At 30.7% G+C, this 15,128-nt stretch overlaps 1 protein-coding gene and 1 long non-coding RNA gene across 2 annotated transcripts; one reads left to right on the top strand and one right to left on the bottom strand.

The window, feature by feature from the left end:
* The first annotated feature begins 4,188 nt into the window (after window positions 1–4,188).
* On the top strand, window positions 4,189–5,523 carry LOC129299190 (uncharacterized). Its single transcript, XR_008590508.1, has 3 exons — window positions 4,189–4,310; window positions 4,633–4,729; window positions 4,940–5,523. It is a non-coding gene; the product is annotated as an uncharacterized LOC129299190 (long non-coding RNA).
* A 440-nt stretch (window positions 5,524–5,963) lies between these two features.
* On the bottom strand, window positions 5,964–7,708 carry LOC129299189 (dihydrofolate reductase-like). The gene is made up of 6 exons (XM_054937644.1): window positions 7,441–7,708; window positions 7,222–7,314; window positions 7,038–7,136; window positions 6,687–6,728; window positions 6,374–6,605; window positions 5,964–6,273 (listed from the first exon to the last, which is right to left on the bottom strand). The coding sequence occupies exons 1-6, from the start codon at window positions 7,561–7,563 to the stop codon at window positions 6,116–6,118; spliced, it is 747 nt and encodes a 248-aa protein (XP_054793619.1). The 5' UTR covers window positions 7,564–7,708; the 3' UTR covers window positions 5,964–6,115.
* Between the last annotated feature and the right edge of the window lie 7,420 nt (window positions 7,709–15,128).

Consider the following 15,128-nt stretch of genomic DNA (forward strand, 5'->3'; position numbering starts at 1 on the left):
TGTCTAATTATTGAGGCATTTTTTCTCTAAATCATTTTCTAAAGGAGAAAAAATCCCTCTTGTTTAACAAATCACTCATGGAAAGGGATTTCTACTTCTCTAAGAAATAGTTTAGGGAGAAAAATGCCCTATTTGTGTGGGTGAAAGGTACTAGTCCCTCACAGTGTGGTAAATCAAGGCTCAAATTCATGTTAGGAGAGATGTCAATATTTAGTGTTTGACTATATCTCAAATAGAATTACCTTCAATAAAAGTAAGAGTGAGAATAGGTCAAACTTTGCCAAACAAGCCTAAGCTTGTAACATACTGCCTCTAATCCTTATTATAAAACACTTTCAACCTTTTCACATATCTTAAAAAAATAGTTTTTTATATTATAAAAAATGAGATGTATGTTCATTTTTACTCTTAGTTTTAAATTATAATACAACTATATTAAATACTTTCACGTTAATCAAGAAAAGGGTAAAATTGAAAAAAAATTATTACAAGGTGTCCAATATTTTTTATTAGTTATAGAGAATGTCTTATAAATAGAATTAGAGGGAGTAGACCCAAAGCCTGGGCCTATACACAAGCTTGTTTATAAGCTCAAGTCTAAACTTGCAGTAGGCCTAGCTTGATTTAAAGCCTTTTTTTTTAACTGAAGAAATGCATTCATAATTAAAACAATATTATATCAATGATATATAATCTGCTGAATCACTCTCATCATCCACCGCCTCTTATGATAAAGATGGAGGATGATCAAAGGTACAAAAGCTAACATTTAATCTATGAGATATCTTAGCAAGGTGATCAATATAGGTATTATTTAAAGCCTTTTTAAAGGCCTACAAAAATGCTTCACAAATTAAATTTCAAAATTCTTAAGTTGGCTTTAGGCATACCAAAACTTACATTTTTATGTAAGCTTCAAAGCCCACATATAATTAAAAATGAATAAAGTCTATAATAAATCTAATTAAAACAAATTTTAAATAGTTGCATCACGTAAGCCTTAAAATTACAAAAATTAAATTTTGGACTAAGAGAAGAAAATGAAATTAACTACCTTAGAATAAAAAAGTAATTACAGGATAAAATTTAAATACAATATAATATATAAACATATACAATATAAAAATTCAAATATAATATAATATATAATTATTTAAAATATATAATATATGGTTAAATAGGCCAAGCTTTATATTTGGATGCATTTTATATGCTGCTTACAAGGCTATTTTCAAGTAATATAATTGACGAAATTTCGACTTGCATGCATTTTGTAAACCATCCTGCCTGGCAAATGCATACACGTTGTTAACAATTTTATTTTGAATGATCATGTATTAATTTTTATGACTCTGTTTTGAATTAGAGAGAAGAAATGTATGATTATAATTAAAAAAATGTTAACAAATAGAATTATAGAAATCAAAAATCTTTGTATCTTAAATTTCATAAAATTAATTCAATACCATAGTCTAAAAGAGATACTCATATCATTAATTTCACGATGGTGTGGAGGGTCTCTCCACTTCTTTCTTTTCATTTTCTTTCACTTTTCCCATCTCAATTATCTATATTATTTTATTATATAAATTTTTTAAAATTATAGAATTGATGAATAATTAAGATGGGTAAAGTGGAGGGAAACGGAGGGATTCCTCTCCCCTCAAAGTGATATATTAGACTTAAAAAATGAGCCCGCTCAAACTTTTACTAACAAGCAACATGACAATAGATTAATTATATTTGGATCAAACCCATCTATAGGGAGGATCAAACCTGTTCTCCCAACTTGCATCAACACCATTGGAATATTTATATTATAAATTAATAAACATCTTAAATTTTAAATTAGTATGTGCATAATCTTAAACTTTTGAAATGTGTAAATTTTTTTTTTAATTTTTAAATTCTGAATAATTAAAAACTTGCTATTAAGTTAGAGAAAGTGGCCATTACATTTGTCATTGTGGGGCCTAATCACGTGTTGTTGTAACACTCATCTTGATCATTAAAAGTAATAGCTGTTTTTTTAATTTAATAGTGAGGTTTTAAGTATTCAAAATTTCAAAGCTAATGAGATTTTTTTTTACATATATTAGGAGTTTAGGATCTAAAATGTTATTAGTACAATAGTTTAGAATATAATATGCTCATTAGTCCTTATATTCCTATAGCATTCATTATTCCATCTGCATTTGCGAATAAAATGCACTAATTAAATCACTCCAAATTTAAAAAAAAAATGAATGAGGGATGGAATCAGAAGAGAGTCGTGATCTAATCGATAACGATTTTTGCTTTTAAAAATCAAAAATTATGTAAGTATTTTAAATTTAAATATTTCTATAACTTTTTAAACGCAGTAAATTTTAAAACTGTTTCAGTATTTTTTTTGGGTTCGTTTTTAAAACATATTATATTTGATTATTATATTAAAACTTATTTTTTATTATGACTAATCACTATTATTAATTAATTTTTAATGAACTCTGATGATATTTTTTAAATTAACAGATTTTATTTTAATTTTATTTTAAAAATAATACTTAAAAGTACATTATAAAACAATAAAAAATGAAACGCCCTCGTTCATGCATCCGTGTTTGATTTTTGTCCTCATGTGAACCATGGCGTGGCACATACCTTAATTGGCAAGCCATATACCTCGTCATCACGAAATTAATTAAAGTTGCCAAACCAAGGTATTTCAATATCTAGCTCGGCGCAAGCACCTACACTTGATTAATTAGCTCGTGGGTTGCTTGCAGTGGTCCCTTTATTTATCCCTTTATTACCATGCGTTTAGATAAATGAGGGTTTAGATCAAATCCCTAATTTAAATACATAAAAATTTATAAACCTGAATTTAATTTAAATTTAAATTCATTTCTTATTATATTTTTTTAATAATTCCAAATTCACTCTTATATGCTTGTCATTGCAAATTTTAATTATTTTAAACCTCTTATTCTTTTCATGTTTTTATTATTAAAACCCTCATAATTCTTGGATTTTATATCTTATTTTTGTCTCTCCTTAGTTGAATGATATAGGTAAATTCTTCTTATACCTTGTTCTCATCTCTTGGTTGAAGAGTATAGATAAACTCCTAAATATGAGATTCCTTTTGAAAACAAAATTTGGTAATCGTTATGAGTTATCAACTTATCACATTAAACAAAGATATGCAATAAAATTTCTACAGGCCGTTTTCGAAAGCAATTCCTCGTTGCGCAGAGCCTATATAGACTGGACGGCTTCAGACTTTCAGAATCCTAATGTGAAGTGCCAACTACGGAACATGCGCCCCATTACTACCTTTCTGCTGAAACGTGGTGGTTTATTGAGTCTTTTCCAATATTTTAACATTAATGAAAACAGCCATTTCGGCAAGGATTTTATCTAAGAAAAATTGATTGATTTTTGTTATCTTGTAATCCCTCGTTTATATATAAAAAAAACTATATCACATAATTTAAAAATATCGATTAACTATAATAATTATATCTGAAAATAAGAAATTAAATTAAAATATCATGTATTAATCAACATAAACATGCATTAATTATTTTTCACTAATATAAATTATGAAAGGTGACTTTGCTTATAAAATAAAACAAATAAAAAGTGATAGTTTCTTTAACAGTAAAAACAAATGAAGTATACCATTTGAAGAAAATTATTTTTAATAGAGGCATTATTGTCTTAACACTCTATTTTCAAATTACATTCAAGTTTTTAAAGATTTAGCTGTCATTTCTATATTTTCGCTGGACTTATTTATAAGTAAGTTGACTCCACCAGATCTATACATAATTTTTTCAAAGAAAATATTAGATCTCATACATATTATTTTTATTATTAGTCTCATGTCTACAAGCATTCTTCATTATAAGTCCCATACCCATTTTTTGGTTTTGGGTCCCATGTGAACTCTTGATATGCAATTATTAAATTTAGAAAAAGTAAAAAGAAAAAGTTATGGTAACATCATGATGCACTTTACAAATGTACAAGACGCTTCTTGACTTAGTTAGCTATTGATACTAGAGTGTGTGTTTGGCGAACCATGTTTAATGATATTTATCAGTTATTGTGATCTTAAATGAAGCAACTTTATCAGAAGGCGCTCACCATCAAATCTGCTATTCCCCATCTGAGGATAATGGGAATAATTCATGAATGTTGGGGAAATGCATATGGCTGAGCATCACTGGGTAGGAGCAGCTACTGATCTCTCTGAAGCTTTTAGGAACTATGATGAAACTGGGAATCACAGGCGTATTCAATGCTTGAAGCATGTGATCAAAGTATTCCTTCTTGGATTTAAAGTTCATGTGTTACAATAGCTGTGTAGTTCACATCCAACAGAAAAACAATGCATTTGAGTATGAATCACTGATTTGAGCTATGATCTTTTCTAAAGCTAGGTAACTTGCCTAGATTTTATTTTTCCTTTTTGGCCAAAATGCATATACCTGGGCTTAAAATCCTTTGTTTCTGCCCATGTTTATACATACCACTGTACATTTTTTTCTTTTTTAGGAATATGCTGTGCCCTGAAATGAATCACTGCAGTAGTCTTTCTTTATTTTAATATCTCGTGTCCATTTTTCTTATTATACGTGTCAGGTACCTAGTTCTTGCCAACATGCTGATGGAGTCTGAGGTCAATCCCTTTGATGGACAAGAAGCTATAAACCGTAAGTCGTTTGCACCCTAATTTAGGGTACTCGTCTTTTTTTCTCTGTTTTTCTGATTTCACCTCTCTGAAATTGTGCGTACTGCAGATACTAAAATGACCCGGAAATTTTGGCAATGATAAATTAATAGCAGAGTCTGGCATGAGATTGTCATGCACCAGTTTGTCCTCATGTTATTTTTCCTTTCTCTCAATCTAATATTTATGTAGTGGATATTTCGGAATCTACCTTTCCAGATTAACAGAAGAACCATTATCCATTTATTGGAAATTACATTGAAGATCTGCTAAAGAATATTATTAACACAAGTCTTATTGGAGCTCATCAAACCTAATACAAGGGTAAGGATCCCATTTATATCTAAGGCACTTTAACACACACCAGTCCTTTCTTTCTACGTCATCAGTTGTTAGAGAGGTGTTCTCCTGTTCCCCCATCCACCCTCACCTGGGGAAAGATCAATAAAAAAGAAAGAGTTGTTGAACACATCTGTCTGGACAATGTAAGAAGTGCCCTCCTGTCACTTGAAGAGGGTGAATACAGAATAGGGCATTGTCGAGCTAGTTGCCCATTGCGAAGGAAACAAGTCAAACATTATCTTCTGGACTCTTTGGATGCTTTTTCCCAGTACTTAGTTGCTTTGGTCAATAAATATTTCTGAAATATTCTTAGCATGGTCATCAAGTCAATGCAGCTCCTCCCTCCCCTTCCTAACTTGTAAGATTAATATGTGGAATTCAATGCTTGAATTATGTTTAATTCGATTTGTATATTTGATAAAACCCCTTCATTGACAGGAACTTAATGTCCCCGAGCATGATGTAGCAAACTGTTGGCGTCACTAATTCTGGACAACAGAATTCAAGGGCACATTGATCAAGCGAACCAGCTATTAGATCGCTCAGATAGGCAGGCCTTCTTTCAATTAATTTATTTTGTAATGACATTATCCTATAAATTTTTTTTAAATAATCCTGGTATTTTTATTAACTTCAAATCTACATGGTTCCGGTCGAGAGGCATGAAAAAAAATACACTGCTGTTGACAAATGGAACAAGCAGTTTAAATGCGTCTATCAAACTATCAGCAACGGGGTTAATTAAAAGGTTGTCTTGTCCCGTAGGTAATTCTGTCTTGTGAAACTCAACTTGTAATTCATGTTTAATGCCACAGATATATATATATATATATATATTTTATAAAATTCATTAATTTTAATTCACCTGGTTATGTGAAGCTGAGAATGTCTGCCAGGGACATAAAGCATTCCAAAAACCCTTTATTAATACGGATGAATATTTAAAAATCACTTGTGCTAAAGCTGTGGAGTGTCGGTCCTGTTAATTCATACAATCAGAATTGGGACACCTCTACTACGTCAGCTTCCTTATTAATTCTGATTCCCATTGCTTTAACCCTCACTGGCGGTAATTGCTTGTTCAAGGATGCTATCCTTCACTTCCAATTTCTTTTCTCCATTCATTTCTTCGTGAGTTCCATCAGACAAACCACAAGCGAAATGGAACACATCTTTGATCCAGTTCTGCAGCTGACTTGTGGCCACTTCATCTGCAAGCAATACAAGGCAAGGTAAATTTGTTGACTAGTTTAGAAAACAGATATTCACTGCGTATGGAAAGAGGGAGGGCGGAGGGGGGAGAGAGAGGACCTAATCTTGGAACGGTGTGACCTTGAGGGTGCCTTATTATAAGGGGATTGTCAAAAGCGGTAGCTAGTTCTTCTGAAGGCAGTTTCAACCAGTCTTTTTCCCCAATAAAGTGGACAGATTTAACCTTGATGGTGTCCTTGTAGGCAACATCACAAATGCTCGGATCTCTGAACTTGGATCCTGATATTGATACAAACAATTTCATGGGCGGATGCTCCTTTAGCAACTTCCCCTGTGAACCCCGTGTTCCTCATTCAGTACTGTATAGTTCAGTGTTCATTGTAAGATGAGATGACAATAACTAACTACTTGCCTGTGCTTGGTAACCCATCAGAAGTGCTGAAAGTGTTGCGCCCTGGGTTACAGATAAACACACAAGAAGAAATCATGTCTTTGGTTTAGCCAAATAAGGTCGAAACAGTAGATATGGAGTCGAAACTCGAGATGTCCAATGAAAACTTCATGTTGATCCCTCAATATGATGTTAGGACCGGTATAACACGATGTTTTGCAAATCTATATATGTATCATTAACTTTGAGACTATTTGTTCTCGTCTTTGTATCAAAAGTTTTAGCATCCATACTGATCAGTCAGCACCAACAAAATAAATTCAACGTGAAGCTGAACAATCTGTGAATTTTAGAGCAAGCATGAATGCGTACCTGGGAGAAGCCAAGAAACCCATCAAAGGGGCCATTGGTTGTGATGTACTCGCAAAGGTATGAGATACACTCCTCCAAGTTAGTGTACTCCGTAAAGTCCTGGATAACGTGTGTTCAGCAAGGACGTTATTTCTTTTCACATAAATAAATCTGTTCGCAGCAATATGATCTCGAAACTTCATACCTTGTTGAATTGAAACCACTCAAAGTAAGGTGGAGGGAATATGCCTTCAATGTCAGACTTTCCTCCGGCAGGAAATTTACCGTCTGGAAAAACCTGCCATGATTGAATAGCTTGATTGATAATCTCAAACTCTGCCTTGCCTGTGCATTTTTTTTTTTTTTGGGGGGGGGGGGATGAAAGAAAGGATTTGAAATCTGACTAAAAAGGAAGACATGTTACCAGGTCAAATTGATCAAAAAGAGAAGGATCCCACTTGCTGATTTGTTTTTTCAGGAAACTTCCACTGGTCCTGAATCCATGGAGGCATAGTATCTTCATCTTCTTAGCATTCTGACCTTCCATGTTTGGCTCTCTCAGTTTCAGATTCGGAGCTCCCTTGGGCAGACTTTATTCCCAATGTAAGAGGACCTTGCTGGCTGGCACTTACATTCATATATTTATTAACAATCTAACTACCAACCTCCGTCGAAGTTATTTGACTCGGCGCCGGCGGGATGGTGTTGCACGTGCTTAGCCTCAACTACTGCGCTGCTGCAGCTTCCAGCCACCACTTCTATTGTTTTCTCCTTTAATCCCATCCATCCATTAATTCATCTAAATCTATTTTTTTTAATGTCCACTTATTAGCAGCATGTATGATAATATACAACCATTTTTTTTAAAAAAAAAAGCTATCAGATAACTAGGATGTGACAATTTATAGTTTTGGGTGATAAAAATAATTGGGGGAGTGATGTTAAAGGACCACAAGATTGAATTAAATTTAAACAAGGACCACAAGATCTCGAAATTTGAAATAAGAATCAAATGTTCTTCAGGTGAATTAATCTAAAAATTTGCAACTATCATTCTATGATTTGAAACTGTTTAAACAAGAATTTACAGGTGAAATTTGTTCATTCGTAAATGAAAAGCTTGTCAAACTTATCATCACTTTAATTGATTTGTTACTCTCATGTTTTTATTTGCAATCTTTAGAACATTAATTTACCAGTAAGATTCATTAATTTGTAAGAAAAAATAGTTTCAAGTAATGGTATATTTGATTGATTTTTTTTTATAAATTAATGACGGTTGAAAATCATAAAATAAGAATGACAAATCTTTAAACCAGTTAATTCAGTGAAGAACCATTGATTTTTATTTTAGTTTTTCAAATTTTTTGGTCCTTATTTAAGTTTAATTCAATCTCTTTTGTCCTTTAATATCATTATCCCACAATAATTTGACTAACATGTATTCTTAATATTTTAAGTTTATTTCATTTTTTGGCGAATCCTCGCAATATCTGAATACTATTACGTAGCGGCATTGAATGTTTTAATTAGTTTATAATCTGATCCACAAATTAATTTGGTGAGGTCAAAGGAGACAATGAATGACATGATGGGCACACTAATAATGGGTAATAACTTGTTTATATGATAAAGTTTCTTTATATAAGAATTCACCTAAAATAGTTGGTGATGTTGAGAGGAAAAATAACAAATCTTTAAACCAATTAATTCATTGAAGAACCATTCGTTTTTGTTTTTATTTTTCAAATTTTTTGGTCCTTACTTAAGTGTAATTCAATCTCTTTTGGTCCTTTAATATCATTCTCCTACGATAATTTGATTAACATATATTTTTAATATTTTAATTTTATTTTCAAAATTTTACTTTCATTCTTTGGTTTTAATTTATTTTATTTTTTGGTAAAAATTCTTCAAAATTTCTTTAAAAAGAAAAACTCAAGTAATACTCAGTGTCTCAGTCATTGACATCTTAAAACATCTGTTAATCTCACAACAAAATGAACTCCCTCCGATTGTCCTCAAATAAAACCCAATTCACACCATCATTATACCATATGAAAAAACAATTAATTTTTTTAATTCTTGTTCGTCCTTAGGCTGTGGTTTTGTCAAAATTAGGTCCCTGATAAACCTAGAGCTAGCAGCAACATGGAATAAACGATGTGATTCATCCATATCTTGATGAAAATACATGATGAGCCGTCACTAAACTCAATGCCAACTTGGGCAAACGACTAACCATGTAGATAATTAAGGACGTGTTTGTCTTTCGATTTAAAAAAAAATAATAGAAATCGCTTGATTGAATGTTTTAAATTTAAATATTGTTAAAACTGTTTTAATTTATTGTTTTTAAAAACAAAAATGAAAACAACTTAAAGTTATTTTCATTTTCTTATTTTCTTTAATTCTGAGGAGACTCAGACTTTCTATCCCACCCCTAAGTCTAAGATCTTTTATATACACTTAGGGAATAACCATGTGTTTTTTTTTTTTTTTTTTGGGAACCAGATAACTGTGTGATTAACAACTAATCTTCTTACATCAACTAACACCTAATGTTCCCACAGTCATTTGTATGAGAATCACTTTTTTTTTTTGGGGGTCGAGGAATCACATTCATATTATATTCATATTTTCATGTGTACTTGTGCATTCAAATTAGGTATTTTTAACCCAATTTTGTTATATGTGTCTGATATTCATTCCATACAAATAACCAGATTTTTAGAAGACTGGATTTTGTTTTATTTAATCAATTTATTTGTTGTTTTTCAGACTAATCCGAATTGGTTCAATTTGGGCTTGGGTAATTCCAAGCTGTACCATCTACCGGACTCAGCCAATCCACGAACCAGCCAACAAAACTAAGATATTACCAAAAACATTTATAAGAATGGCAATAATGTATTTGGAAAGGAGCGTATCGTATGGTACCAAAAACATTTTATGACAAGGGTAATTTCTGCCCAAGACCAAAAAAAAAAAAAGACAAATACGTATACATGTGAAAATTGATCGCATCATAAATACAATCACAGAAATTGATAATTGTGTAGTTCTAATACCTACTTGTTCCATAGTATAGAAATAGAATAAAATAAGATAATATAAGGGATAATAAAACTTTCAGTATCTCAAATTTACTTCATTTATTAATTTAATCTCTCAAATTTAGTTTTGATTAATTTGGTCCTTTATGTTCTTTTAAATTATTATATTAATCCTTTAAGTTTTAAAATAAAAGTTAAGTATCAAATTAATATAATGTATAAAATATATTGATAACTTGACATATTTATATATATAAATAATAATAAATTAGCCCTCAAATCAGTTTAATCTTTATCAATCTAATTTTTTATTTTTTTATTCTATTTTTAAGAATTTTTGAGTTTGTTTATTTTCTACCTAAATAATTACAATTTTTTACAAATCTACATGGCAACCATTAATATTTCCTTATTTTTGTTGATAAATTTTAACTATGTTATCTTTCCTTTAAAAAATGAGGACCAAATTAATAATTAAAGTAAATTTAAGCAATAAGATTGATCAAAATTAAATTTAAATTATCGAGTCAATAATTGATACAAACATGAGGAATAAAAAGTTTCATTATCTCATAATGTAACCATTTTGACATTTATTCAAAAAATTTTTTATTAATGACCCTTTTAAAAACCACAAAATAATCGACGCAGTTTAATTATTACAATAAATATTATTTTTGACGCTATAACTTTAAAGAACATGTAAATTATTTATTTAGTTATTTATTTTTAATATAAATAATATATTTAAAATTTTAAAATATCATAAATTAATTATGTTATTGTAGTTCAACAACAAATTTAAACCAATGAGACTAAAATAAATCTCGTGAACATTATTATTAACAAAAAAATTAACAGCTTACCGAAACAAATTGTTAACATTAGATAAATTCAAGTATAAGTTTATTAAACGTAAAAAAAAAACTCAATATAATAATAAAATCTAAAAAAATTACTATTTTTTGGTGAACAATATCTTACTATTTAAACAAAGTACATCTTACTAAATGTGTTCTTATGACATGGTAAAGGCAAAAAATAATTTAACAAGTTATCCTCATTATTTTTTACCTAATAATAATAATAATAATAATAATAATTATTATTATTATTATTATTATTATTGTTATTGTTATTGTTGTTGTTGTTGTTGTTGTTATTATTATTTAACACTTTTCCTACTCATTAAATTATTATTATTATTATTATTATTATTATTTAACACTTTTCCTACTCATTATTTTTAGGAAAAATTAATCATTTGATATTTATAATTTTGACTTGATTATAATTTGTAATTCAATTCCTTGCTGATAAAAAAACTGAGTTCATGAACTTCAATTGATAAAATTTAGTTTCTATAACTTGACTTAATTATAATTTAATTTTTTAAAAATTTAATTTAGTACAACTCAAATTTTATAATTTTGATCATTTAAAATATTAATTTTTAAATTTTAATAACAACTTTGTCCTTTATTTTTTTAAAAATTTTACTTCTAACTGGAAAAAGAAGACACACATACTCACACGAACATATCAATACTGGACTTAAATGAAAGAGATAGTGTGCCAACCATTGACAATAATTGTAATAACCCCATTATTAACCCCCTAAATTTACTAACCACCTCTTAAACAAAATATTAATTGTAGCACTCTCTTAAAAAACATTTACTACTAACTAGTAAGAATTGGGATTCTAAATTCATTAAATATAAAAAGGATATTTTCAAAGTCAGGGTATTTAATATTATGGAGAAACATGATAAAAGCCTAACCTTACAAACATCAAGACAATCCTTTAAGAGTTTTTCTTAAGCTTGTCACGGCTCATAATACCTTCGTTGTAGCTAAATGTGCATTGGCTCGATTATCGTAGCCAACCATACTAGAACTCCCTTACCTAGCTTACTTTTATCACTCTCATCACAGCTTACAGCATGCATGCCTTCATATCACCACTGCCAATGGCCTTTATAGCATCCTAAAAAATTAATCATGATTTTTTACCCCAATGACTTTGATTAGTGAGTTAATGAGGTGTGTGACTAGAGGGACCTAACTTGCTGTAATTGTTGTGATTTTTAGCTTTAGAAGTAGGTTTGAATCAAAGGCGAGCCAACCGAGCAAGGAAAGAGAAAAAAAAGGTAAAGGTTTTTCCTCTGGGCCACATGCTGTGTGGCGTGTAGTCAATGCGCCATGGCACATAAGGGTAGATTTAAATACAACAGCTCTCTGTGCCATATGCCGTAGCGGAGGGCAGCGTGCACCGTGGCACACAGCTAGAATTTTTAATAAATTGGTTCGCATTCTGTGCAAGAAAATGAGGAGAGAAATACAAAGAGAACATTGAAGCTTTGCTAGTGCACGTTGTGAGATCACATAAAGGATAGATTAAAGCTCTCAAACACTCAAGGTAAGTAATTTAAGCCTTCTTCTTCCTTTCTCTCCCTCATTTATAGAGATTTATAATAGGGTTTGAGTTGAAAGATTAATTTTCAATCCATAAGAGTATGGGTCTATTTTTATTTATTAAAATGAGTATAATGAAAGTTGTTTAAGGTATTGAAACACCACTTTAATGATTGTGAAAGTGGTAGGTCCATGAGGGTAGTAGATACCCAAAAATTGACATAAATATGGTAGTTGAGAGAGGTTTGTGTCCATTAATGGTGGTTTAAAGAGTTATTAATGATTATGTGTATTAACAAAACCTAAAGAGCTCATTGGGTATAAATAGGTAGAAACTTATAGATTGGTAGAATAAATATATGGAGTTTGTTATTGATAAATCCTCAAAGATAGATTATGATGATATTCTTAATTTTGACTGTAGTGTGAGTTAAATTTGGCACCATTCAAGTTTGGGAGAAGGTTTGGAAGTGTTTTGTGTGAAGGATAAACTTTTGACCTCTCAAGGTTTGAGGTAACTAAGAGAAACTTAATTTTCATAGTTAAATACTAATTGTGTTTGTGAAATATGATTGATGATTTAAATTAATGATGCATATTGGTGATGTGTCTGACTTGTGAAATAATTTTAAAAAGAAAAACCTTGATTTTGCTACCCCCTTGTAATTTGTGAACTTGATTATGGTTTGTTATTGTAGGTGGAGAATTGTGATTTAACATGTGTCGATTATGTAGAGTAAGTGAATATGAGTATGTGAAATTATTTTCCATGAATTAATTGTTTGCAATGCATATTATGTGAGGAATGTGCATAGCATGATCATTGGTAGGAGTTCACCTAGGAAGAAAAATAGATTAGTTTAAATCCAGATGGTACTGGTAGTGATTGTTGGAATCGAGAATTTGCCTTGGTATTGACCATTAAAATTAGGAGGTAGCCTTTGTGCCATAGTTGATTCGGGACTGTTCTACTTGTTTTAAGAGGGACTTGAATATAACTAGTTTCTTCCGGTTTATAAGGAGGCTAGATTAAGGGTACAACGTCCTTTGGTTGTTAGTATTAGGGAAAACCGAATTACATAAGCAAGTAAGTTAACTCTGGCCCATTAGTTCCTCATAAGTGGAAGGTTGGGTTAGTCTGCGAAGGACGTAGCCATGCAATAGTCATCATTTTCATGTCAAAGGTAACAGGAGGGTATAAGATTGGCATATAATCATGTATATAAGTCCAACCACATAATTGTTAATATTGTAGTTCGACATGTGTAAGGGCATATGGTTGGTGGTATTGTATTACGACCCCATATTATGTATTGTGATTTCAAATGGATACATGTGCTTTTTGGGCTCGATCATATGGTTGTTAATTTTATAAACTGTGGCAAAATTCCTTATATGTGCTAATGTTATGCTTATTTGTCTATTTACATCTATTTACAATTGATATGCAATTGTATATGTTAGGTGAAACTTGATTACTGAGTGATTATACTCACATCTCAATTTTCAATATTTTAGGGCCTAGCTCATCAGATCAGAGTAAAAAAAAAGCACTTTGAGGCATAGGATTGTGGTGAAATCCTACTTTTATGCCTATTTACTTTACTTGTGTAATAATGTTGTATAATTGCCAACTAGAATCACTTGTTATGATTTTGCACTACTTGCATTGGTTTATGCATAATGTGTATTTTGTGCCCTGATTTAGTGAATCTTGGTTGTAAACTTGTGGATAAGGCTAAAATACTTGTGCAAGTAGGAACATATGTATTTTGAAAGAATTAGAATGAAAATAATAATTTTGTGCAACAATTTTCCCCTTATGTTTTATGAAAATCAGGGTTAAGTGGTGATTTTAAGATATATGTGTTTTTGATTGTGTGTGGTGCATTGCATAGGTCCGCTAAAGTCCATTAAGTATGGTCGGATAGTCGGTGAAGGCTTATAACACTTGTGGTTGAATTGAGACACCAAAGTTGTAAGATTTTTATAAAAAAGTGTTAAATTGGGTTTTAGTGTCTAACTTTTTATTGAAAAAAAATTGAGTATGAAATCGATGCCATTTGCTAGAGCTAAGAGAAAGCTTCTCATGGACACCGAAATTACCTTAATTAGATGTCAGACGGAGATTTGAAACACATCAAAAGTTTGCTCCCTGTGCTATCAAATGACAGCATTGATACTGTCATTTATGTGCAATGCGTTGTAGCGCATGGCACAAAGAAGGTGAGTCATGGCGCATGTGTCGTTTTCTGTACAAAATCCATTTTTAAGTGTTAAAATTTATTGTTTTGGGTCTCATTTTTTTCTAAGCTTCTGCAATGTTTTCAAACTTTAATTTGAGTCAAATAGGTATTGTTTGAGATTTAAAATGTTAAATTTGAAATTCCATTGTAAATGATTTAAGAATTTTTTTAAAAAAAATTTCCAACTTTAGTAATTCTTTGATGGTTAATTCCTTGATTACCATGATTCTGAAGTTAAGCGCGATTAAGTAAAGGAGACCTTACAACCTTACTTATCATAGCCAACTTAAAGACACACACTCGCTGTGGCTAATCGCCTTATTCACCATGGTGAACACTATCATAATAGTATATTAACGAGCACGATAACAAATTTCCTGCCCATATCAATT

The sequence above is a fragment of the Prosopis cineraria genome, unplaced genomic scaffold (assembly GCF_029017545.1).
Source record: "Prosopis cineraria cultivar Desert tree isolate PC_DT_omini unplaced genomic scaffold, ASM2901754v1 PC1068, whole genome shotgun sequence".
NCBI lineage: Eukaryota > Viridiplantae > Streptophyta > Magnoliopsida > Fabales > Fabaceae > Prosopis > Prosopis cineraria.